At 39.4% G+C, this 27,316-nt stretch overlaps 2 protein-coding genes across 8 annotated transcripts in view; one reads left to right on the top strand and one right to left on the bottom strand.

Annotated features, from left to right (window-relative positions):
* The window catches only part of WIPF3 (WAS/WASL interacting protein family member 3), a 48,227-nt gene extending 36,467 nt beyond the window's left edge, over positions 1 to 11,760 (top strand). For 2 of the 4 annotated variants that reach the window (XM_089533017.1, XM_089533018.1), the window contains 5 exons: positions 936 to 1,067; positions 2,882 to 3,637; positions 5,950 to 6,096; positions 6,912 to 7,013; positions 8,866 to 11,760. In XM_089533017.1, the coding sequence (XP_089389143.1) occupies positions 936 to 1,067; positions 2,882 to 3,637; positions 5,950 to 6,096; positions 6,912 to 7,013; positions 8,866 to 8,906 (1,178 nt within the window). In that variant the 3' untranslated portion in view covers positions 8,907 to 11,760. The remainder of the gene's footprint in view (positions 1 to 935; positions 1,068 to 2,881; positions 3,638 to 5,949; positions 6,097 to 6,911; positions 7,014 to 8,865) is intronic. The other 2 variants (XR_016281933.1, XR_016281932.1) reach the window with 2 other exon arrangements.
* Positions 11,761 to 11,785: 25 nt separating this feature from the next.
* SCRN1 (secernin 1) overlaps positions 11,786 to 27,316 on the bottom strand; it is a 33,316-nt gene continuing 17,785 nt past the window's right edge. For 2 of the 4 annotated variants that reach the window (XM_089533019.1, XM_089533021.1), the window contains exons 4-9: positions 22,701 to 22,903; positions 21,703 to 21,897; positions 20,159 to 20,324; positions 18,107 to 18,287; positions 14,996 to 15,155; positions 11,786 to 14,689 (exon numbers count right to left, since the gene is read on the bottom strand). In XM_089533019.1, the coding sequence (XP_089389145.1) occupies positions 14,997 to 15,155; positions 18,107 to 18,287; positions 20,159 to 20,324; positions 21,703 to 21,897; positions 22,701 to 22,903 (904 nt within the window). In that variant the 3' untranslated portion in view covers positions 11,786 to 14,689; position 14,996. The remainder of the gene's footprint in view (positions 14,690 to 14,995; positions 15,156 to 18,106; positions 18,288 to 20,158; positions 20,325 to 21,702; positions 21,898 to 22,700; positions 22,904 to 27,316) is intronic. The other 2 variants (XM_089533020.1, XM_089533022.1) reach the window with 2 other exon arrangements.

Below are 27,316 nucleotides of genomic sequence, written 5' to 3'. Positions count from 1 at the left end.
TAGTGTGTTGTGAAACCATCCCCATGGAGAAACAGTTATAATAGATGCACTAGATGAAGCTGTATGGATTCCACTGTATGGATTCCATTGACAAAAATTAATCAAGGACATCTTTAAACCATACCTTTATTTCTTTGGGGGAGCTGCAACTCTATTCAGAACAGATGAATTTGTTTAGCTGTTGGATACAGTTGCCACTTACCCACATAACCCCATCTTGCCAGGGTCCTATTGCATTTTATTTGCCCTCATCCATCCTGTCACTGAGTTTGGACACTGGTTCAAATCATATCTCCTCTCCAAAATTTGATATAGAAGATGCAGAAAGAAATTGATACCATCCTCTACTGAAGATAGTGCTGCAGCAATAGTCCCATTCTTTGGCTGCAATCCTGTATGGTCCTGTGTAGCTTAGTAGTTCAGTATGCAGAACTAAGCTGCAACTTGTCATTCAGTGACTACTAGACCTACAATAGAGTCATTACATCCCCCACCTCCATGGCCATTCTGTGTGGGGAGAGTGATGTGGAATAGGAGAGGTGTTTGACTGTGTCCTCATAGTCAGAGGCAAAATGATTACTTTCTCCATTGAGATCTGCTGAGGTCCTCCATAGGTCCTGATAAATGAGGGAATGATCTCACATCTGGCTACAGAGACATAACCAGATGCTATGCCAAGACTCCACCATTTTCCCCAGATATGAAATGGCTGTGTGGGGAGGGTGGCAGGGACTCTACAAGATGTTCAGGGTGGCTTTGGTTGGTGCAGAGGTAGGAAGGGAATACAAACCTCGGCATCAACCAAGAGACATACATAGTCATGTCTGCATATGCCAGTAACACAGGATGTCAGCCATTATATGCAAAAGGAAGCACAGAATTTAAAAATGCCAGAAACCTTGGTTGAAATAACACGTTTTTTAAATTATCTTAAGACTCCAGGAGAAGGACAAGCAAAGATGGTGGAAGCTCAGGAAGTGGCAGAAGTGATGTAACTCAGGCACTGGGGAACCTTTTTGCAGAAGGATTTCCTGTTCTGAAACCAGTAGGCCAAAGAGACTTGACAGGTAAAAATATTTTGTCGTTACTGGAGCCTCAATAAACATATCAAGTGTAAGGTCCTAATGTGTAAGTTGGAAAACCTGAAATCCATCCTAACAAGAAAATAAAACAGAATAAAAAGGCTTGAATAGATACAAGGAGCTTGAAACTGCAGTCATGAAGGTATTAGAGACATCTACAAATATGAGGTGTCACCACAGAAAAGTCCCTGTTGGGTTATTACCCATCTTGTTTTAGAGGGGACCAAGGCCTATGAGGCCAGTGTTATTATTATTAACATTTATTTAGAAAGCGCTGTAAATTTACACAGTGCTGTACATACAATCTTTTTAATTAGACGGTTAATATGGGAGCAGGGGCTCACTCTGCTACCAAGCCATGTTTTGTTACAACAAAAACAGAGGACCTGAACACCCTAAAGGCACTAGATCCCTTTTGATCTTGGAAGCTAAGCAGGTCAGCGCTGGTTAGTACTTGGATGGGAGATCACCAATGAATGTCAGGTGAGGTGGGCTCCATTTCAGAGGTAGGTACTGGCAAATCCATCTCTGAGTATTCCTTGCCTAAGAAAACACTATAAAATTCTTAGGAGTCCCCATAAGTTGACAGATGACTTAAAGGCACATACAACACAAACACACATCAAAAGAAGCCCATTGAATTTTGCTTGAACTCAACTGACAGCCAGCACAGCAGGTTTAAAACTGGCACAGTATGCCTATGTCCAGTCATAATTAACAATCATGCTGCTCTGTTTTATGCTAGCTGAACAGTCTTGAATGGCTAGCTGAACAATCTTCATAGGCAACCCCATGCATTGAAGTAAGCAGTCCTGGCTATCACATGAGAGAGAGAGAGAGAGAGAGAGAGAGAGAGAGGTACTTCTCTGATTCAGGCATTAGAACAGGAGGGGTAGGGAACTGTGTATCCCCCTCACTACCTGGCAGGGCCCTTAACACATAACCAGAGCAAGGAGGCACCACAAAAGGTTTTTTAGGAGAGTCACTCATCTCATTTGGCAAATACCACAAGAGAGCAGTCAGTGAAGTTCTCTGGAGCAGCTATTCCCCCTTTCCAATATATGACAGGAATGGGTCAATAGCAGTGGCACTTGAAGGGCACTGTGGTGACAACTGGGGACATAGTGATGGCATTTGAGGTGGATTGCCTGTCCTCACTGCTTGTACACCACTGCTAGTCTAAAAGAGATGTTATCAATGCCTACAGCAAAGTGTGTTCAAGTATAAATAATGCTCTGTATTGTCATAGTATAGTAAAGAGAAGAATGGGGACATGCATCAAATATGACCAATTAGGCCAACTGTGCTGGATAGAGGGTAACAACACCTGAACTGAAGCCTAGCCAGGTTGCAGGATCTGCTCCAGGGTTTCTCTCTTAACACTATTCAGTATTCACTGAGATGCACATGAATTATTGAGTGGGAGCTGCAGATTTCTGTTGGCCATAACAGAGCAAGTGTGTGTGGGGGGGGGGGGGGGCAGGGGACAGCTGCCTTTGCCCTGTTTGCTGGGAAATGCCTGAGTCACTCCTGCTGGCACACAGGCTTCCTTAAATGTGAGTCTTTTGTATTGGAAAGGCAGGTGGTCAGGCAAGAAAGCAATGGAAATTTATGACAGGGAAACAAGATCTCCATTTATGAAGAATCCAAGGTCAAGCAGGGGGCACCCTTTTCCATTTTCTTTGTTTACTTTTGATGGATGGATTTAACCACTGGGTGAATAATTTGTACTGTTATACGAGTAGATGGATTAATTTGGTGCCTCACCTCCTAAAGCTTTTGGTTGATTTCCTCATCAGGTAGGACTGGGAAGCCATGTGCCATACGAACATCTCTGCCACCAAAGCCTCTGGATTCACAGAACAATAATGGGAAAGCCAATGGGAACTTTCACACTGAACCCGAGAGCCCAAAGCCAACAGATCAGTTGGAGGAATCAAAGGCTCAGCGACCTATGCCTGCTCGTCCCAGCATCCCAGCTCCTTCTCCACCCCCACCATTGCCACCACCTTCCTCCAGCAAACCCTCCCTCATCTTCCCTCCACCTCCACCTCTTCCCCCTCCTCTAGCTGAAAGTCCTGACAAACCCACCTCCCCAACCATAGCTGCTGTTGCTTCACTTTCTCAGAATGAGAAGCCTCCTAAAACTCAACCATCCCCTATGCATGTGCCGCCACCACCTCCACCACCTCCCTTACCTCTAGCACCACATTGTGGGCTCTCAGGCAGAACAAATGATTGCTCTTCCTCCCAGCCTGACCTCAGAACCAGTCCTCCTCAGATGCCACCACCACCACCTCCTCCTCCTCCTCCTCCAGTGCCTCCTCTGTCCACCTTTTCCTCACACAAAACATCTTTGTCATCTCCATCTTCGCCAACCTCTAACAGTTCCTTGAGTGGCAACAGTGACACTGCCCCTCCACTGCCCCCTAAGTCACTGTTTGTGCAGTCCCAGTTGGAGAAGTCTAACATTCAGTCACTGCCTCTTCCTCCTGCCCCTCCGGTCACACAGCAAGCTGCAGTAATACAAAGAAGGAGACAAGGAAGAGGTGCTGGTAAGAAGAATTATGCTCTTTAGAAGAATTATACCTCTCCCCTAGTATGTATCCCACAGTTGGGAGGGGCAAAGTGTGACTCTTTAAAAGGATGTCAAACTGCAGTTTTCAACATTCATCACCATTGGCTATATAGTAGCTAGAACTGTTGGGAATGGCAGTCGTATAAGATCTGGAGGGCCAGACTTTGGCCATTACCATCCTGTAGTCCATGAAGATTACACTGCCTAATGCATATTTTTAATTGGGAGGACACAATAAAAGCAGAAGGGAGGGGGGCGCTCAGGCCCTGGTGTTGAATCCAACTTTGTGTGGTTTCCCAGAATCTGGTCCATTATCAGTCAGTTAAAATCAGTCAATCGTGTTTATTTATGTCTTGCATTTTCCCACCAACGAGACTCAGGGTGGTTTACAGAATAAAAAGAAATACAAATAAACCTGCCTACAATACAAAAAGTTAAGATTAAAATAATATTAAACTATCTTCAGAGTTAACGCTATATAAAACATTAATTCCAAATCACAGATTAAAAAAAAATACAGCACGAGAGAGAGAGAGAAGAGCCATAAAATAAAGCATTCAGTTCCCATATGCCTAGTGGAATAGAAAGGTCTTCACCTGATGATGAAAAGACAGTAAGGAGAAGCCTGTCAGTAGCCATGGAAAACAGATTCTCCTGCTTCCCCATCAAATGTGCCTGTGAAGGTGGTGGGCCTGAGAGAAGTGCCTTTCCTGAAGATCTTGGAGTTCAGGAAGGCTTGTCTGGGAAGATCGTAAGAGTGTGATTTAGGAGCCTTCCAGCTTTGGCAGAAACTCTTCCTTCCATCCTGAAGGGCTGAGCTGCCTTTCCTCAGGGCATAGTTATTGACTGCAAGAGCTTGAATCTAAAATATGCTAGCCTTTTTTAATCTCACCATTTTGCCTTTGGCTGCACCTATCACTGGTGTGTTGCCTCCCAGATCTCTGAAACTGAATTTAGCCCTTGGGTTAAAAGAGAGTCCCTACCCTTGTTGGAAAATATCACTTTTTACTGGGGAGCATGTGTGTACAAGCATATATCAACAAACATGGACAGGTAGGTGGGATACAAAGGGCTTGTCTACATTACGTATAAACCCCAAATTCCCCCCTGGGCTTGCTGCATGCTGTTTTTGTTATGCAGGCCCTAAACCCTGAATCATGTCTGGGCTGTTTTCACAATACCCAGACCTGATTCAGGGTTTCCACCTTTTGTCCCACAGTAAAAAGACTTAACATTTGTGCCAGGTTTTAGAGACAATCCAGAGCAAAACATGGTGACAACAGCCAGTCCCTTCCCATGCAGTCCCTGCAAACATCTCTGCTGAGTTGCTCTGAGGTGAGAACAAGGTGCCCAGTGTTGCTAACATGGCTAGGTGCTTCATTCGAACCTCAGAGCAACTCATGCCTGTAGGAGTGGCCAATTCACAGGGACTGCACAGGAAGGCAGCTGCCTATTGTTTGCCAAAAACACACACCAGGTAAGGACGTAATTTGGGGCCAGAATAGTCCAGGGGCAGCCCTGAATATTCTGGCAAATGTAGACAAGTTCAAAGACTCATCCACCACTGTGGAGCCATTCAAAATGTGTTGATGCTTAACTGTTCTGGGCAATTAAAAATGAAGAGGGTTGTTATTGTGCATCAAAAACAAGGAAGATTCATCATTTCCCCCCTTCTTACAACGAGCTAACATCTAAGTACAGTGAGGATTGTATTATTCTTTTAACCCAGACAGCATTTAAATATGCATTTTAAGTTCTCCAGTTCCAGTAGGGCTGTACCACTAAAGCCTTACTACCATACTCTGAATATGGTAGAATGGTTTTTAGATTTGAGCAAAATGCTGAATCTTCTTTGTTTTTGATGCATAACAATTCTCCTCTTCGTTTTTAATTGCCAAGAACAATTAAGCATCAACACATTTTGAATTGCTCCAGAGTGGCGGATGAGTCATTGTATTCAGATTTTTGTATGTTGTATCCAGTTTTTTGAAATGCTTTATTCAGATTTTTCAGAGTCTGAAAGGTGTTGGGTTAGTGTGCCAACTAAGAGACCTGGGTTCAAATCCCTGCTCAATCATGATCATCAGTCAGTATTCTTGGGCCAATTATTGTATCTTAGCTTACAATAGGACTTCACAGGCTTAGAGGGGAGTGGGGGCATATATGACACCTTGAAGTCCTTTGAAAAAGGATGGGAGAGAAGTATAATAAAAATGAAAATATTTCCTTATTTCACATATTGCTTACCTAAAAGATTCTGAGATCTTTTCTAACATTTACTTGTCTTAGCAAAGCTGATGACACCACCAGTTCCTCCTGCAAGGTCCCCAACGACTGAGCTCTCTAGCAAGTGCCAGTATGCTCAAGTATCTCCTTGGCTGGTTACCCATGACCTCTACCCAGCACTCAAGAATGGAACTGCTGTGCACATAATGGGTAATGTTGCTAAATTTATACCTCTTTTCAGAAAAGCACAAATGACAAGCTAGCGATGTCTGGTGGCATCAGAGTTAGTATGGGCAGTGAATTGCCTCCAGATTTTATCTCAAACATTAAAGGTGCTGTCCAAGGTGCTGAACTGTATCCCAAAACAGTTTGGATAGATCCTTTAAAATCGAGACAAAACTCAACCATCTGGAGCATTTTTAAAAAAAGATGCCCCACTTAATGTATGGTTTTAATGTATTGTATATGGTTGTGTATTGTAATGTGTTGTTCACCGCCCTGATCATGGGAAGGACGGTATACAAATAAAATTTTTATTATTATTATTTATTAAACTGAACAATGTTTTACAGTTAGAAAGCAAATACACAGAGAGAAGTTATTTTTCAGTGTGTAATTGGGAATGTCTTTGTTTTACACTTCGGATACAAATATAACTTAGATAGAAAAGCAAATGATTATTGAAATGCAAAACTCCACCTTTAGGTAGGAGTCATAAGGGATGAGCTATTCTCAGTGACAACTGCTTTGAATACTTTATTGATCAGTTGTAGGATGGCGTTAAATAGCTGAAGAACTAGTTTGCATAAGAGAGTATTATAATTCTTTAGTTCTTTTCTGTGCCATTTTCATACAGTTTCTCTAATAGAAGTCTGGAGAACCTGTGGCCTTTTGGATGTTGATGGACTGCAACTCCGAACAACCCTAGGCAGTATTCCCAACAGCTGTGGATAATGGATGCTGCAGACCAATGTCCTTTTATTATTTCTTCACTGTAATTTAAAAGGCTTTTATATTCTCTTTAGATGACTTTGAGTCTAAATTTACTTTCCATTCTGTGGAAGAATTCCCTCCACCAGATGAGTTTAAGCCATCTCTGAAAATTTATCCTAGCCAGGAAGCTAGAGGTAAGTGGCAGATTTTTGCTACACTTAGTTCATCAAGAGAAGGCTTAGAATAAGTGTGTTTTTGAGCTTGTTGCGCAAAACCTTGTAAAATCTTGTAAACTCATAAAAAAATAAAACTTTGTAAAAACCTTGTAAAACATAATGAACCAAATAGAAATTTGATTGATTCAGGTGATGTCTGTGAATGTTTCTTCAAAATTAAGTGGTTAGCATTAAATGTTTCCTGTCCATGATGCTAGAAAGCAGCTAGCTTTGGTCACCTTGTCTACTGAACCAGTAGTGCACATGGAGAAAATATCACTTTAACATTCAGAGCTGGAGAAAAAATGGAATAGAGTATTCCATCTGTAAAACAGGACATTATTTTGATCAGAATAAATTTATCCAGTAATGAGGAATTTTGGCACTATTGCTGCCTACACTACTTCTGCACTGGCAAAAAAGGAGGGATAAAACTTCTAGCATAAGGTTGCATTAGTGCCTTAAGAGTAGGATTGCGCACAGAGCTGGATTATTGGTGCGTCAGTTAGAGCACTGGCTCTGGACCTCTCCCTGGCCATGGTCCTGTGCTGAAGGGAAAAGATGTAGCGTGCTTCCTCTTCTCTAACATCAGTTAAAGTTCCTGTTATGAAGATACTTCACATTACTCAAGTAACTGAGTAATGGAATCTGAGCCTGGGGTGAGACTGTTGGTCTGATGGAAATTGCAGGTTCACACAAGGTTTTTATGTTGCTCAATAGAAATATTAACCACCCAGTTATACTTGGGGCAATTATTAGCCATTGTTTCAAACTGCTCTAAAGCATGGATGCTTGTCTCTTTGAGTCCTCATATATTCCACACATTGCACATTAATCTCAGTTGTCCCTAAGAGAGCTTGCCTCTCTTGATCAGCTAACAAGCATGCTATGCTGTAGGAATCAAAAATTCATTAAATGAATTTATTGCACACAACAGAACCTACGTTTTAAGTCAGACCATCCTAAATATATTACTGAAATTCAGCAGACATCCTGCCATTTTGTGCATTGTGGAGACAGTCAGAAGTGTGCTTTTATTTAGAAAAATGTATCTATATTTTAAAATAATGCCCCATGGTACCTAGAGTAACTAACATATGCACAAGGTTGTGGAGATATTTTTAGAATTATTGTAGATCCTAATCCAACATTGCTACCTTGGCTTACCACAACTGCTATTGCCACAGCTGGCAACAGAGCTTTGTCTGCTGTTTCTGTGCTGTGTATGCTGCTGCTGCTGTGGGCAGAGGGTAGGTATGACGGAAGTGTCTTGAAGGACTATTTGTGTAACATCTCATTCAGCTCTTCCCATAGATAGAATGAATAGGTACTGTGAAGCTATATAAAGCCATTTTGTAACAGGGCAAATTTGTCCCATTTGCTAAACTCCTATTTGCAAATGTGAACCACAAAACCACAGGACATCTGTGTACTTCATTGGTTTCAAAGGTATTCTGAGGGCTCACATTCCTTATATGACTGAGGAATTGTGCACTTGAGCCTAGAAGCTATTTGATGCTGGCAGAGTGCAGTGTTTTGCCAACAAGAGAGCTCTCTTGCCACAGAAACATCAAGCCAATCAATGGCCACTCAGGCTGAGGGGCAGATTTGTACCTCAGCATCCAGTTAAAATATTGCAAAAGAAGAGACTAGATACTTCCTTACACAATGTCTTTAAAAAGTAGTTGCATTAGTACAATCCCATTATCTTTGTGTACATCACCAAAAGGGTGCTGGACTTGGTATCCCTGTATGTCATAAATATGACTTGATCTTTTTATTGGGCAATGGTTTATGAATTTTATGGCTAGTTTTCTCCTCATTTTTACAGATAGTGCCAACAATCCTCCCTTAAGAGCACAAGTGAGATGAAAAGATCCAGGTAACAGGAGCATTGCTGGAAGGATCAACAGTAGCATTGTAAAATGTAAGATCTTGTTTTGATGACCAGATAATACATACAGCTAAAAATGCACACAAATAAATGCTGGATGGGATCGGAGTGACAATGCATGGGTTGTTGGGGGTTGAAACAGTGTAATTCTAACTGAATTCAAATTGTCCTGAGTTTATTTTAAATTCTGTCTAGTACTCATTATAATTTAAGTGGTTCAAGTCCACATGCATAGGGCATATTTTATAATTGTTAAGTATGCAATGATTTGCAAAAGAAAATGTCCAAATGTCTTGCTTGTTCCATCTGCTATATGTTCGTTTACCATGTAAGAACTCCTTCCAAACTGTATTTTGTTTTAATGTGTTGGAACAGGATTGGTTTTTGCCCTTTAAAAAAACCCCACAACTTCATACTGTAACCTTTTATAAACCCCTTTCTAGCCTTTCATGCAGTTTTCCTGAAGTGGCTTTCCAGTTATTGCAGTTGTACAGTTTTCTAGTGGAACATGACATGTATGCATCGATGTATATGTGAGTGCAAAAATAACTAGCAGTATTCTGTCCTCTGTCAGATTCTCTCTCTCTGCATATGTATTTACTGGAAGACTACCATATATACTCATCTATAAGGAAAAAAATTATGCCCAAAAATTGAACCCAAAATCCCAGGTCGACTTATTTACGGGTCAGTATGGTAATGTGATAGCAGCTCTTTCAGATTTCCTCATGCGATGGGGAGAGCAGTTTCTTTCTTTCTTGAGCCAAACAGAAAGAGTCCTGGGCAATTAATTGTTGTTAAACAAACAAACAAACAGAGTCCCTCTCCTGCTCACTGCTGTCTGGGGAGTGAAGGATGAAACAAAAGCTGAAACATTGAAGCAAAATGCCTCACACATTGAAGGCGCCTCCCAAGTTTTACCCTCGACTTATCCACACAGGTCATGGCAAAATCCGTAATTTTGGCCCCAAAAACTGTCCTTGACTTATACACGAGGTCGACTTATAGTTGAGTATATACAGTATCTTATTTATCCTAAGAGACTCCATCTTGTTATCTTTCATGCCAGACTCGGATTCATGCACCCTTTGAATAGGAGGTGGAGGATACCTTACAAGTTAAATGGATCGCTGAAATAATGAAGTGCAAATCTGCAAATGAAGGCCCTATCATGACAAAATTGTAATTGTGAATGTTCTAGTCTGGTGTAACATATTTAAGATGCTGTAGAAGGCAAGGTAGCTTCTTAAACCTCCTACTCCCCAGCAAATCCTAAGGACCAAACTCAAAAGTTATATGGCAGTTACACCTCTCAACAGTCTCCCACTCCTTTTGCTTTAAATGAAGTAAGTATTGGTCAACTTTAGCAGAACCAAGGGCCCCTTTTCCACCCCAAAAAGTACTGACATCACCCCATCCTGATTTATAGAAAAATGTATTTTTGATTAAAATAAGGCAAGGTGGGATGTACCTTGTGTTAAATGTGAAGGAGGCTTCCAGGGTGTAATTAAATTTGTTGTAAGGGAGATAATTTCAACAGGGAGGCTCAAGAGAATGCAAAACAAATAGGGACCATGCTGCCCATCCCTGAGTTATAGGGAACTGAAGTGGAGTTATTTTAAATGTTAAAAGACAGGATTAATTACCTACTGTAGAAGAACATTAACATGTGTGCTTCTAGCTTGCACACAGAGACATTATTTTTTCTCTCATACATACAGCTTCCTGTGATTGCATTTCATTAAAATAAAAGTGCAGCAGGCAATCTTTACATGTGTCTGTTATGTGATGCCTAGCTTCATCCTAAGACCGGGATATCAGAACTTATACTGTATACTGCCATGTTTTGCCCTTTATATAAGGAACAATGGGAAATATAGATTTATTTTGTCTTAGCCATTCTTCATAGATACCATTTTCATTCTTGTTTCAAGGAGGGGTGTACAACATTGCAGAGAACTGTAAGCTGTAAAAACAAAGTTGTTTCTGTAGTGGTTGATACAAGGAAAGCAGCATCTGTATCAATGGATCAATGTGAGCAACTAACTCCTTGGGCAAAATCGCTTTTCATTGTTACTTGTGAAATAAGGGGACAAACACTCTTGAATATAGAGCTATTGGATTTCCCTGTTTTGTTTCTGACAGGGGGAAGGAATCATCTAGGGAAATGCCCTGGAAGTATCTGGTATAATATTTAAAAGCTAAAAGAAATATGCATTGATTTTTCCTCTCACAAAATTATTTTATAGTGCAATTTCAACTTATAATGCCATGTGAAATTTAACTTCATCCTATTCCTTCTGTATTGAGAGCATGCTAATCAGGCAGTTGTTTAAAAGTGCTTTCATTCAGGTTTGTAAATTAAATTATCTTCAGAGTATGCTTCTCTGCAAAGTTCTCAGTGTTATATTTGGTAATTTAAATCTTGGACTTACCATAACATGACTCCTTAGGAAAAGCACTCTGCACATGTTTAGAGGTGCTCACTACTTCACACATCAATATTAAAGTGACGTTCATCAAATATATGCTTTCTTTTTACGTATTCTCAACTTTATCTTTGATGAAGTCCTTCCTGCATCTTCCCAAATAAAATTCAGTCATGCTGCTTGATGTGCCAGTATTTTTCTGAGGATGATGCTAGATATGTCAACACCCCCATGTACAGTATAAAGGTGGTATGAGTGTATAGCTATGGCATCGGCTTTGATTAATCTTGAATTAAAACACAACAGAAAGTATCTGTGCATTAATTTTTATCTTTAGATTTCATTGTTGGGTGGCTGGGAGAGGAAGCAACAACTGCCTAAATGATATCAATAAAAAAGTAAGACATATTTGGACACTCAGCAGTTCATTCTGTGCAGAAACCATTTTATTAGTTTTGTCAATCAGCATTGCCCTACTAAGACATCAATCCTAGATAATACAAACTCTTCATACATACTAGTTTCCACAAGAAATATGTAAACAAAGATTTGCGAATTTTGATTCAAGTGGATGCTGGACATTTCTGTATTACCTGGGGGAGACAGGTGTGACCAAATTTTGTGGCATACCTGAAATAGCTTATAAACATTACATTTTATTTTACAGAAGACAGCTTCCCATTACTTGCCTCCACACCTTATGTTCACAAAGTCCCCTTAAGTTCAAATGCCTTTGAATGTCTCACATTTGCATTTACATGGGCTTCATGATGATATCTCAGAAAAACCAAGAGAAAAAGGCTGACTCTCCAAATAAGTGGAAGCACATATAGAAGGAGCCATCCTCCTTAACTGCCTGGATCACTTTCAAAAATTGTATTTACTAATTAGTTATATGTGTCATTCCATAACACTTTGCTTCAAAACAGCTTAACAGTTATAATGGTGCAGTTAACTTGATGATACAAAATTCTGATGTGTTTGAACTACAGGAGCAGCAGCATCAGTTCTCAGTTCTGATCACATTTATTTAATATCTTCATATTTGTGGTTATTTCATCCCATCTACCACTATATACCTTGGTTGTTTTTTGTTTTTTTAAGAACTCAAATACAATGGCAGTAGAGCAGGACTGGGAATTATGTTGACTTCCAAATGTTAAACTGAAACTCCCCCCGTTGGCTTGGGATGCTGGAAATTGTACTCCAGCAACATTAAGAGAACCACATTTTTCTCATCACAATTTAGAGCAAAGACTCTACATTTCAACTAACAGAAAACTGAACTTGGATGTAATCTAGAATCATTTGATAGAAAGCAAAGCACACAAGGAAAATGGAATGGATCAAGATACAAAATTGAGGGGATGTTACATTTATCCTCATTCAATTTAACAGATCAATTCAAATTTCGTAACGCCTGTGGATTAGTCCATTTGGTTTCCTATTAGAGGAAAAGGCATGTGTATGTATATTTCACATTAACATTTCAGGTTTGTTGTACAACTGTGAAGTTATACAGCTATGTAATGAACTCTCAGACAGAAATAAGCTTACAGAAAGTTACTACCTTCCCAACTAGCACTTGTAAGATACTCAGTGAAGACATTACATGGCTGTGAAATAAGGCCAATTGAATCACATATATGAGTCCTTTGTGTCCTTTTTGCCAAAGGACTGAAGACCTTAATGTGGGGTTTGCAGAGAACATGGTTAAATGTCCTGTGCAACCAAGAAACCTGCATTATTACGATCCCAGCTAAACATATTGTGTTTTAAGTGCCTTCATCTCAATGAACCTCCTCACTCAAAGAGATAGTAAGGCCAGGGTTGGAATGAGCGCCCTGTACCTTCTACACACTCACTGACTAGGCACACAAACAGGCTCCTGACATTCCAGTGAAATGTTATTCAATAAGGGTAGACACAGATGCATACAGCTATTGCTAAACTCACCACATAATGATTTGTGGTGGAGCCTGCCAAAAATAATGTCTCCATGCATTCCAATATCAAGTTGACACCAACAGGAAACTTCACTCCTATGAAAAGTTACAGCTTGAGGGAAGGGATTCTGTGACAGCATTTTTAGAGAGAGACAAAGGCAAGAATCCTTGTGAAGGAACAACCAAGAACCAGAGTTTGATCACAGGAACAATACTGACCAGTAAAAGTGGGAATCCTTATAATCAGCCCCCTTCCTGACAAGGATAAGGCCCTTATCTGTGTTTCTTCTGCCTTCATAACATCAATAGTTTCTATAGGGGAGGTTTCAAGGAGAAGGATGTCACAAAGAGGCTGCTGGGAAATGCAGTAGGTCCAGTCAATCACCCTAGTAGTTCATATAGAGAGCCTCTGTGATGGATTTGCCACAGAATCAAGGGAATCCATTTGAAATTAAGTTCCCCCAATCTTAGGGCTATGTTGTGACCATGTCTTTATTAAACTATGTGGAAATAGCATAGGTACAAATACATTAATATGTTATGTCATTTCAGTTGTAACACTGATGTACCAGCTGAGTAGATTTTTCTAAGGTATAAACAAGTAGCACTAATTCTGACCATTCTTAGCTTGCTGCCTGCAGACAAATTCTTGCTGTTGATTTTTCCTTCAGAAGGAAACCTCTCTTTCTCTCTCGCTCTCTAAATACTCGGGAAAGTTTGCAGTCATTATATATATCCTTCAAAAAAGCACTTAGGGAAAATTGATTATGTAAACATAACCTGCACAGCTTGATGCACGGAAAGTGGGGGGGGGGGGGGGGGTTGAGGCAGAAGCAAGTGAGACAACTGCTAATTTTTAAAGATCTACCAAGCTCAGTTAACCTAAAATTAGAACAAGCGAGGCGGTATTCCTTTGCTAAAAGTTATAAGCAAGGGGCTGTTTTAAAACTCATTATTTCTTTGTAAAAATATTCTTTTGGAACACATATGCATCTGGTACATTTTTTTTTCAATCTTGATTTTTAATAAAAGTTGGAAAGGAAATTCTCCTGGGGAACTGCCGAATTTGAAATGCAATATTATGGACTCTGCTTTTTCATTGCTTTAAGTTCTCTTGAGTGAATGACTCAAAGCATTCTGCATTACATTAGCCAGCATGCATATCATGATTGAACCAGTCAGTGAATGCTTTCATGTGACAAGACACAGAGGACAACACAAAATGGGGAGACGGGAAAGGAATGTGTTAACTGGATACAGTTCTGAGGAACACCTCTCTAGAAAGATGACAATTTCCTCCCAAATTCAGCAATATGGCAAGATTATCTTTCAAGGCCTGAAGAACTTTATGGTCTTCTAAGCAAAAGCTAACAGTGTCTATGATCACTGAAATGAGAAAAAAGTAAAACTTTAGTATTTACTGTTTATTTCAAACACAGTTCTAAATGTAGGATGAATATGTGTATGCAGAAATGTCCAAATTTATTTGGAGACTTAACAAAACATTCACAACTTTTAAATGATGGGATTCTCATTCACGTCATTGTCAAAAAATGGAGCACTGCTCATGAAGTGAGTGCAGATTTAGGAATGAGGTGCAGAGGAATCAAACTAAGCACCTAAGATTATTTACGTTTGTAACAATAGTTGTTGATGTCAGAATATGAAGATGGAAGTATGAAAAGGACTCACTTCACTTGAAGAATTTAATTTCTGTGTCAACACAGTCATAGAAAAGGTCCACAACTTCAGAAGGATCAAGAATCTCTGAGCTGGTTAGGATGCTCTCCATTGCTTCCAGTCCTTGCCTTTCAAGGTCCAACATGGTTGCTCTTAGTTTCTCACCTTTATCCTAAGAAAAACAATGGACAATAGGAAACATCTTTGAAGTGACATACACTGTGAATTCCGTGAAAATGTATATGGATCCATGGGTAAATTACCAGGAGACATAACCAAACCATAGTCCAACACTGAGAATCCTGGCCATCTCAATTCAGAATGAGCTGTTCTATCCATGTTACTTCAAAGAATGTATGGGATGAGGAAAGTTTGCATTTCCCTCATGTATTTGCCGAAAGATGATGGTAGCTGGCCCACAGGTTCAGCAGCTCAGCCACAGCAACTGTATCAGATTACTTAAGTAGAACTTGAATGCAATACAATTACCTACAATTTTATCCAGAGGTATTTTTGCCCATTTTATTTGATGCTTCTTTCGAGTGACAGAAGTATGTAAGGGGAAGCTGTTTAATCACAGATTTAAAATTGTCTGATAAATATAAAATAGCATAGAAAGAAACTGAGCATTTGCTTTAAAAATATCAATGACCATTTATTTTGCTTCTCAAGACAAACTAAACAATATCAGGTGGATCAGTTAAGATTTTAACGAACATTTGTTTTAATTAGGACAGCTGTTCCCTCTGATTTTCAGAGGTTATCATTTGAAAAAAATTTTTTTTAATAAGCTTTCAGCCTTGTCCCAGCAGAATAAGCAATGTTAGTAATATTCCTTTTTCAGTCACTGGACAAATCAACTAAGTATATATAATTCACCATCAAAAAATGGAGCCCAAGACCAGTAAGGCATACATTTGCTGAGAAGTAATTTAAACCTGGCAAGTGATAGCTGATTAGTCTGAGTATAGTACATTCTGCCCACACATCCTAATATCCTAAAGCCTTCCTTGATGCCAGAACTTACTCAGTTGCTCCATTGAGGTGCAACTCCAAAGTGATCTTTGGGAGCCTTGTGTTGGTCTGAGGGTAATCAAGCAGCAAATGCTCCTGCCAAGGATATTCACTGCAGCTCTAGGGATGCATGCCTGTGCCTCTTTTATACTACCATGATTTTAGGAAGGAGCACAGAAAAGTGGCTGTTTTGCAGTTCCCCATTCTGCAAGGATATAGCTCTACACTATCTTTCCTACTGTATGGACAGGACAGAATCCTGTTGGTGATACAGTGGACCCTTGTTATCTGCTGGGCTTTAGTTCCAGGAACCCCCGTGAATAACAAAATCTGTATGCTCAAGTCCCATTAAATACAATAGCATAACAAAATGGTGTCCCTTATATAAAATGAAAAAATCAAGGTTTGATACTTGAAATTTTTACTTTTTTTTGAATATTTTCAAGACATGGATGCTTGAATCAATGTATTAAAAATCCATGTATAAGGAGGGCCAACTGTATATGTGGGAGTAAGATAACAACAACAACAACACTTATTCATAACATCCTTTCCACCAAAGAGTGGTACATCAGAACATATAATGTACAATAAAAAGTGAACAATAAAGCACCACACTATAAAATACTAAACTAATATGCTAAATACAAAAACAAAATCTTCCTCAGTCATTGCCCATCTTGGCCATCTTAAGCACGCTCAGTTACTTAATCTGGTGAATCAAAGAGGAAGGTCTTCAACCCTTTACAGATGAGGTTCAGATCCTCCTCCACTCAGAGGTGCAAATAAAGGCTGTTCCACAAATGCAGAGCCAGATCATGAAAGGCTCACAGCCTTGACAAAGCCTTACAAGTTGGTGGAACTGTCAATAATCCTTTGCAGATCTTAAATTTGTAGATGGTACATACCATGCTAGCCAAGCTGCCAAATATGTGGGGAAGTTAAACCACTAGGACCAAAAGCTTATAATGAGCCCTGGCCCTAACTAGGCTTGTGGGGAAATTATGTATCCAGCAGCATGCTGCATGAATAGTCTGTGTGTGTGCACGCACGAGTGTGCTTTTAAGTGGTTTATGACTTATGGCAACCCTAAGGCAAATCTATCATGCGATTTTCTTGGCAAGATTTGTTCAGAGGAGGTTTGCCATTGCCTCCCCTTGAGGCTGAGAGCATGGGACTTGCCCAAGCTCACCCAGTATGAACTGCCTCTCAGTATTACACATTGTGCAATGGAGTAAATTATTATTATTATTATTATTATTATTATTATTATTATTATTAACCTTTATTTATAAAGTGCTGTAAATTTACACAGTGCTGTACATACAATATTTTTTAATTGGACGGTTCCCTGCCCTCAGGCTTACAATCTAAAAAAAAAAAGCTATATGCATTCAGTGTTTATCATACATTGTGCTATGGTGGCATTCTGTACAGTGCTGCATAGAGCTATAGCATAGCATAACTCTGCCAGTGGAGATTTATGCTAGGTGAAATGGAGTAGGACAATGGTGGAGAACCTATGCCACATGTGCCCTGTCTGGCATGCAGAGCTCTCTCTGTGGGCATGCGTGTCATCCGTTACTTCAATAAGAGTACAATAGGAGCACACGCCTGTTCCTCCTCTTCCCCTGCCCTCCCATCCCTTCAACAGACTCTGGGGATAGTTTCAGCTGTACCATTTATGGTCCTGTAATAGGTTTATTTTATTACAGAACAGTGATGACTTCATTTTATGCAAGCTATTCTGGTAGCCCTGCTAACTGAAGAGTGGCATAGATGCAATGGATAAATGTACATCTGAACTGCATTTTCAGAAATATCATGGCATACTACTTCCTGATTTGCAGTGCTGTAATATGGAAACAGGTGTTTGAATGTTCCCCTTATTACCTCCACTCCCATCCTGCATTTAGAATACTACCACTGAGAGATGTTACAGATATCCCACTTAGACATCTGCAGGAGACATACTCTCCTTTGAAAGTTTACTGTGACCTAAAAAATAACATGCATACATTTCAAGAAAGAAAAGAAACACGTTAGAAAAATTGTTTTCATGAATTTACCACTGGTGTATTTTCATAGCATTAATTGCACAGAGCTTACCTCCTCGTTCTCCATGACTGATCGGGCCCATTCATGTGCTTTGTACAGTTCATGTCTCCGATCTGGTTTCTCCTGGAACCGGGGAACCTTTTTTGCAGGATCATTACTACCAAAACAAGGAGACTGAATTTTTGGTACTAATTTCACATCATCAACAAAGATGAAAGGCTTAAATATGGACCTGAAAAAGAAAAGATGCATTACTAGTTAGTAATAAGGAACATATTATATTGTCATCTAGCAATTCTGTGTGCTTGTTTAAAACAGAAAAACATATATTTTAAAAAGCCCTATAAACTTGGATGTATAAACTGCATCAAATAAGCATTTATAGCAATTCAAGGACATAAGAAAGATTTAATTTATTTAAGATATACTGTTCCCCTTATTACCTCCACTCCCATCCTTCATTTATCTTCCAGGCCTACTCTTTATTTTGGTTGTCAGGGATCAAGTCCCTTTCTTTTGCTGTTTTGTTACTCAAATCCTTAGATAATTGAGTGCCACTTTATAGGATGAGTGCCATTTTATGTCAGCAAATAAATAGAGTTTTAATCCTGCAACCTTCTATGCAGAGCTGTTCTGCACAACCGGAGGAGATACTGGCTGTGTTTAGCAACATGTACAAGACAATATAGATATTTTCAGGAGAACGTCTATACATATGTTCAGACTAATATTAAAATCTTCTTTGTCCTTTTTACTCTGGATCATCTGCATAAGATCTGTAATACATTTTGTGCATAAGAAGAACTAGTATCTGGAATTCATAGGCATTTTTATTTAAAATAATGAACTTCTTAAAAGATGTACATTTGAAATGAATTCAAATTTTGCAAGCTTTTTGAATTATTAAGCAGATCTAAACTGCAGTGAGTGGGACAAAATATATGCCTCTCTCAGCTATGCTTTGATAATTATGATAGTAAGAATTATTCAACTAATGTAAAGCTTTCCTCAAAAAGTCAGGAAAATGCAAGTTAAATTAATTCTGCTTCTCTTTGCAGATCTATTTTATTTTCCTTCCATTTTGTTTATGTGGAAGATATGTTAAAGAGTTTGCTCAGTGGTAGCTAGTGGTTTCTGTGTCAATAGTGTGGTGAGTCTGTTCCAGGTTGTAGTCCAAGACAACAACAACATATTTATTTATATCCCACTCTTCTCAAGATTGGGATTCAAGGTGGCTTACAACATTAAAAAACAAAAACATACAAAAAAGTACAGGTGGTCTCTCCACATTTGCTGGCATTAAGGTCACTTTCCCGGGAAAGTGGAAGAACCACAAATAACAAAAACACTATGTTTTTACCTAAGAGAACACCTCTCTAGGAATTTCTAGGTCTTCTAGTGCAGTTCTGTGGTCAACATCTGCCAGACATTGACCAAAGAATTACGTTGGAGGAGCTACAAATGCCTAGTGGAATGTTCTCTCTAGGAATCTCTAAGTCCTTCAGTGTGATTTTTGATTAATGTTGACCACGGAGTTGTGCTGGAGGACCTAGATATCCCTAGAGAACATATTAATACATTCTGTGAATAATCAAATCCGCAAAAGTCAAATCACAAATGTGGAGGGACAAGTGTACATTAAAATAGAAATAAATTACTTCAATAATATAAACAAATTACATATTAAAATATCAAATACTTTAAAAAGATAAAAATGTTTTAAATACATTAAAACAATATAGCACCTCAGGCCATTCTTTAAAAGGTTTCTGTTTTGAAAGCTTGAATTTTCTGAATCAACCTGATTTCAGTCAGGCAAAGGCCGACTGCACCATGCTATTATGCCTGCACTTAAACCAAGGTAGCTGATCAGTTTACTAGCTCATGGGCCTGCCTTTCAAACTTGCCTCTTCCCTTCTAGTCTTAAGGCAGCACTTGCAAATATGGGTTCAAGGCAATGAAGAAGCCCTTTGAGTAACTTTGCATCAGTGAACAAAAGTCTGCCAGATTTAATTTTAAAGTTGCTGAACTACATGTTCATTCTTGAGACTTAAAAACAAAACAAAAACAGCAGCTGGATGGCCAGAAATTCTAAAAACTTACCTTGATGGGTCAGGTGTGCCTGTGAAATAATGGATGCATGGGGAACTATGATTCTGAGGTAATACGGATATCATGCTTGCAGTAGTAAGAAAATATTCTGAATCCACACATATACCACCGGACTTATCACGCAAGACATCAATCATTGTTTGCACAGTGATGCTGCCTGCAGGGGAAACAACAGAAATCAAAACATTAAGCAAGAACATGATTCTTAATTGGGTGGTAAATCTGGGTTTAGAGTAAGAGTGAGCCAAAATAGGGGAGACCTTTTTTTGCAACTCTTGGTACCTTCCCCACCCCAAAACTGCCACTCAGGGTTTACTAAGAAAGCAGCAAAATGAGGGCATTTAGCCCCAATAAGAATCGCCTCCAAATGATTATTTTTCTGTGGCTCTCAGCATTGCACAGAATAAGACATGAAATATCAATCAGATTTAGAACTTTTACATTCATTGAGTTCACATTCCCTTGATCACTCTGCCTACCCCCTTTTTTAATGCCTAAACTGCATGCTCACCTGAATGTTCAAATGCTAGCAATTTTCATTGAGTGCAGAATACATATGGGGGGCAGTATCTTCATTCCCTCTCCCCGTAGCTACACCTCTGGCCACATTAAAAGTAGTGATACACAGGGAAATATTGCTATTCCCTCTCTTGATGAGAAAGGGGAAATCCCACTGCAGTGGGATTGAAGTAGTTGCAACAACGACTTTTAATGTGACAGTTTGCAGTGAGATTCCTAGCATGAGCCTCCCTGTGTGCAAAGTCACCTCTTTCTGATATGAAACCATGAAAATCCAACCCAGCACTTATAGTGTTACAAACCAACTAAACTACTGCTCAGACCTTTAAACAGTGATTTCTCATCTGTTTTTTCCTCTTGTCTTAAATAGTAATTAAACCTCTGTTACTACTGAAACAATGAAGGATACTAGAACAGGCAATGGCAAACTACCACAGTCAAAAGGATGTCCCTATTTTCAAACTCCTGGGACTCCTGTAGGCTGCATCTGCCCATTTTCTCAAAAGTGGAACTAATCTGACAGGTAGTTTTGGAAAAAGGCTGTTTCAGACTTCCCAATGGCCTCTTCCCCTGCCCCCAAAGTCTTAAAATGGAGGATCTCACATCTGGAGGTTTGTGAGACCTGATTCTCTATTTTGGTGGCAGAAAATAAATCTGTGATGGTGTAGGGCTGTGAAGGCATCCTGGGAGCCATGGCTAGTCACATATGGCCTGTGGGCCCCAAAGTTCCCAACTCTGCCCTAGATAGAAAGAAGTTGTTCCATGGGACTAAGGGAACAATAGTTCTCCATTCCACAATCTCTCTTTCACACATACGGCTATGCACATCCATCCCTTATAAGTATATTCTGTCTAGAATAACTTCAACAATTGTCAATGCAATCTTGTTCTACGATGAAGGAATTCTGCAAACATCCCAAGAGTTGAAATGAAGCCTCACCCACCCTTCACATTTGGGGCTACAAACAATGACCTTAAAAAATGCGGAGGAGGAAGAGGAGAACAGATCAGATTACCTTCTTGCTTTTCTAGGCTGTCCTTCCCCAAACAACAATCTGAATGATTATCACATTGAGAAAACACTTGAGCAAAGTTGAACTCTGTATCTGTGGTCCACCATCCTTGACTTTCTGCGTAACTCCTAAGCTCAGGATGCTCTGCATCAATTTTTGTGGTTAAGGAAATCTGGTTGCAAATGCACTTTACTCCCTCTAGGAAAAAAGGTATACATCAAAATGTGAAGGTTTTTTTAAAAAATGTGATCTCATGCATGCTATTTATTTCAAGAAACCAATTTCAGCTAAATCCAGTTTGCATTTTGTTATGCCAAAGGAGGGAACCAGGATGGTGGAGTGATTTGGGTGTTGTACTACTCTGGAGACCAGGATTCAAATCCCTGCTTGGCCATGGAATCTCAATGGGTGACCTTGGGCAAGTCAAAGTCAAAGTTTCACAGGAAAGCAAAGGCAAACCCCTTCTGAACAAGTCTTGTCAAGAAAACCTGGGTTAGATTTCTGTAAGTGAAAAATGTCAAGTTCCTGACCCAAAAAAATAAATCAATCAATCAAATAGACAGCATGACAGAAACTTCCAGATATTATGTCCAAAATCAGAACAATAAAACACTTGTTTTAAGTGATATATTACAATCCAGAAATAATAAGGATAAATGGCCTTAACAGTGAAAAAATAAAAACAAATAGTAGATAGATAGATAGATAGATAGATAGATAGATAGATAGATAGATAGACAGACAGACAGACAGACAGACAGACATGGATTCCAATATCGATATATTGCCTCTGTTGCTGGTTTATTCTGTGACTATTTTATGTTAGGTCACGTCTATGTCTTATTTTTATGCTGTGTGGTTTTGCCATCTAGTTTGTAAACATCTGGAGAAATGCAGTTATTGCATGGCACAGAAATGTAAAAGAAATAAATCCTTGAGTCACCATCACAAGAGGTTTGCATATGTATAAATTGTTGCTTGGGATAAAACTTAAAACAGACCTGTAATCTTTTCTGCTGCCCAGTATTTCCCAACAGTCTCCAGTATCCAAGATTCTTTTCTGTCTACAATCAGATAAGCACTCTGGAACGCATGGCACGAACTCCCATCTTCGTAATAATTTCCACCTTGCCCATGCTTTTCCAAGAGGGAAACAATTACATCCAAGGCTTCTTTAGCTGTTGCACTCCTTTCTAGACCAAGCCTGGGAAGAGGATTCAAAAAATTAAAAGCAACTTGATTACAGTGAAAGGTCCTGGCAAATTTACTGTAAACAACATGGCAAAAGTGAAGTAGTGTTCCTGTTTGCCAACAGATAAAATTAAACCTAAAGCAAACTACTATTTGATTACCATTTATTCTACCTGCTTCAATTTGCTTGTTTTATACCTTTCTGCCTTTCCTTCAACAAGTTCAACATAGTACACATACCTCTCGTTCTCACCATTTTATCCTCACATTAGCCTTGTAAGGTGGCTCAGGATGAGAGTGTATAACTGGCCCAAGGTGACTCACTAGGTTTCATAGCTCAGTGGAAACTAGAACCTTGATCTCCCAAACTCTCATCCAAAACTCTAAGCACTGAATTACATTAAGTGATTTATTGGTTCTGCCCATTATGAAACTGGCTTTTTAAAGGAGCAATGTTATGATGTGTCAGATGTTGTGATTATAACTAGCTGTTACGAGGGAAGCATACTGTGGCTGCTAGGATGCACTGAGAATACTAAGCAGGGGCAGGAAGAGTGCTTGATCCTCCTTCCTAACTGCCTGTTCTTTCCAGCAGATGTCCCTCTAGTTATTTCTAAGGGACCACAAACATAAGGAGAAATGTACTGGACAAGAAACAATCAAATAGCTAATAAAGGCTTTACTCTGGTGCCCCTATACACTACAATTCCCATAATTCCATAGCAAGGTGTTTTTTGCAGAAAATATTTGACAGGAATGTAAGAATAAAATAAATAACCTATAGCTATATGTTAATAGTTTTTAAACTATGCAATATCAAAATAGAAACAGCAGCAATTGCCCATTAAAATAATACTGTTCATTGTGATCTCAGAGACAGAAAAATCACACCCAGAGATACCTTCAACAGTAAGTAGCAAAGCATGACCAAAAAAACAACAACAACAAAAAAACCCAAACCCTTGAGTTTTGCTAACTTGAGAATTTTTCCTCATCTCTCAGCTGCAGGAGGAGATCAAAGTTGGGAACACCACTGAATGGGAGTTCTCTCTTAAACCAGGCAGCAGCTAGTGGCATTTTAATAAAGATTAAATCAGATGAACAAAGCTTTTTAAAAAATAATTCTCTGTGGTCTTAATCCTAACTGATGCTGCAGCCACCTCTGCTCACATTTGTGAAAGTAACAGAGCTACATTACATACTTAACATCATGTGCAATGTGCTTCTATATTACACTCTGAAGGAAAAGCTAAGAGATAAAATTAAGAGATTAATGAAGAGATGCTATATTTGCTCAGTCCCTAGAGTTACAGCACTAAACTGTAATGATGCTATTCTTATTTTTTTTCCCTTTAAGCATGCTCTCCCCCCCCCCCCCCAAACCCAGAAAAAAATAATGTATCTATGCTCTGATAAGGGCACAGATGAATTGACCCAGAGGGATGAAGGATAAATTAATCAAGATTTCTCTGGTGTAGCATATGACTTCCTTTTGTAATCTGTACTGTCAATACCTAGAGGTTGGGCCCTTCAAGTATAGCCACTCTCCTCTAACTTCCTTAACATTTTCTCATTTAATAAAGACAGATGCTAAGTACTATTGGAATGACTATATTTCAAACGTTCATTGTCTTGCTTTAATACTGGACACTGCAATTACTTTTAGTAAATTCAGTCTACAAACCTAGTCACACTAGAGCATCTGGATATAGGTTGATTTTTTCTCATTTAATTGCCTGTCTTCTGCAGTTTGAACGTCTGAAAAGTAATGCAGTTTTGGAAACAATGAAAGTGGAAAATGCATCATGTTGACCAAAGTTGACAGACAGAAAACAAATCCAGAATAAAAATCTGCATTGACAGCAGAATATGAAAGAGGTACTTAATGGATTTAATAACTAGCATATTAAATAGTCTTTCAATCCCTTGCTTAAGAATTGGCTTTCCAGGTGGGTTTTCTATGAGCCAGAATATACCAAGAGCAGCTCAGAGTATTCTGGTCCTGGAGCTGCCCTGACTTCCTCCCTTTAGTTGGCCACTACCATTATGACACTAGGTGGCTATCTGTACATATGTCCCACTTGGTGCTGCTGGCTCTGGCAAGAGTCACTCACTCTGAAGTCAAAATAAGGCATCCAGTATTGATCACACAGCTAGGTGCCTCATTCTGACCTCAGAGTGAGCTACTCTCATCAGTAGCGGAGGCATGGTGGGATGAGTTCTATACAGCTGCCAGGCATTGCAATGGTGGGCTCCAAATCCTCTGGGAACTTATAACTGGGAAGATCTGAAGGAAAAGGTGAGTTTTTAAAAAGCATAGTAAGGTTATATGCTGGGTTCAGTGCTGAACTGTCTGGATGTTATCCAGACAGTTTGCACTAGAATTGAGGGTTGGCCCTGCATTGTTTGGACTAGTCATGGTGGGAACAGGAAGGATGTTTTATTTGGTCCATGCAGACAGAGTCCATGAGGGATCCATTCATATCCATAGGGGATCTGTTCCAGACAACAACAACCCCCCCCCCCCCGGATAAAGAAAAACATGGGACATCGAGTCCCACTGATTTCAATGGTGGACACAACATGTGCGTGGCCACTAACATGGATGTGTGTATGCACTCCCATTGAAAGCTTGCCATTCATGGATGATTAAATCCACAGATGGCAAGCCCGCAGATATCGAGGGCTTGCTGTATCTATGTATGAAGAGCTCTTAATATATAGCTCATAATACGTCCATCTCATGTTAAGACCTCATCCTATATGGAATCCAAGAGCTTTTGATGCATAAAAAGTATGTCCAAGAGACAAACAAAACAGAGACAATAACATTGTTTAGGAGTCTTATTTGAAAACTAGAGGATGGGAAGTGTGGTGAGGAACAGCTTTAAAAAACCCAGTCTCTGTCTATATTTGTACTAGACATTGAGTTGGAGCCATTTCTTTCTACCCTTTCTTTTTTGATTCCCCACCCTCACTCTTTGTCATGATAGTTCTCTTGACATCAAACTAATTGCACAGCACTATTCAAATAGATTTTGGCCAGAGCAAGCATGCCACTCTGAGTCCTAGAATAAAATGATTTTCTAGAATTCATTTGTCTGTATTCAACTATTTGGCAAATGGCTTCCACTGGAATGAACAAGTTGGCGTAAATCAACAATGCTTTAATTATTCCAGAGTTTCCTCTCCATCACCCAGACCAACAAGGATTATAATAGACAGTAGGATATTTTTAAAATGAAGGCTAAAAAAGAAACCCACAGGCTAGTGAGATGCAAAATGAATCTCTTTTTAAATAAAGTAGCTGCTTTTTTAAATATAATACTAGATTGCATTCTCACATTCTGCATTCTAGCAGTTCAGAATTATTCTAACTTTTCAAAGATGAAAACTGGGTCATATATGGTCAAGCAACATCATAATGTGGTCACGATAGCAGAAATTGTTAATGAGCAAGAGTACATAAAATAGAATATGCTGCAGCTGTTTGCTTTTGCCCAAGCCTCCTGGGAATGGCAAGATTTAAACCCCTCTGCTGAGTAAATTGAGTACTACTCTTACACTTTGAATTCAGTTTGTACCAATGGAAGTAAGCTGAGGACAAAGGGGGGAAGTGGGAGGACAAGTAAGAAAATGGGAAATTTTTAAAGCAGCTGAAAAATTGGGATGACATAGGATTAATTAATTAATTAATCTGTGCCAAATTGGGAGAGATGGGGGGTATGGAATTAAATTAATTTTAGAACACAAAAGCAAAAGGTGACGCTTTCAAGCACTTGGTAAGCCTAAAGGTGGCCCCAATGCAGTTGCCCACCATTGATACAAAGCTCTTCCAACCCCCAGTGTTCCTGAAGAAGATAGAATAGCTAGCATTTCTTCTCCAGTTCATGTCAAAGTAAATGCCTGTTGCAAAAAAAGAAAGCTGTAAACCTTTGTGCCCTGGAGAGCACAAGACCAGAGTTCAGATTGGTATACAATTTGACAGTTTGCTTGACTAAATTGCAAGACATGGCTTACTCCACTACAACACTGAGGGACTGGCCCAAAATGATAAATCAAACTCATGCCTATTCTAGCAATAAATCAGAGCTGCCAAAGCAGAAAAAAAGGGCACACCTCTCCTCAACCTCAAGTCTATTACAATGACTAGCAAAGACATAACATGAAAGAGGCCATGCAAGTCATAGAAATATAAAGAGTGCAGCCATATGAAGACCCAATTGCTATTTCCTCCCACAAATGAGCAAAAAACTATTACTGCATAAACCTAGAGTCTGATATTAAAAGAGCACTTTGCCTATCATGAGGTTAATATATAAAACAGTTGACCACCCACACATTTATGCTAAAAGAAATAACATACTTGACTGTAAGTCGACTTCATGTATAAGTCGAGGGCAGGTTTGGGGGGCAAAATTCTGCA

Source organism: Sceloporus occidentalis, unplaced genomic scaffold (assembly GCF_023333645.1).
Source record: "Sceloporus occidentalis isolate IW3139 unplaced genomic scaffold, rSceOcc1.0.p SCAF_7, whole genome shotgun sequence".
Taxonomy (NCBI): domain Eukaryota; kingdom Metazoa; phylum Chordata; class Lepidosauria; order Squamata; family Phrynosomatidae; genus Sceloporus; species Sceloporus occidentalis.
The sequence above is the reverse complement of the archived record's forward strand: the minus strand, read 5'-3'. Positions and strand labels throughout refer to the sequence as shown.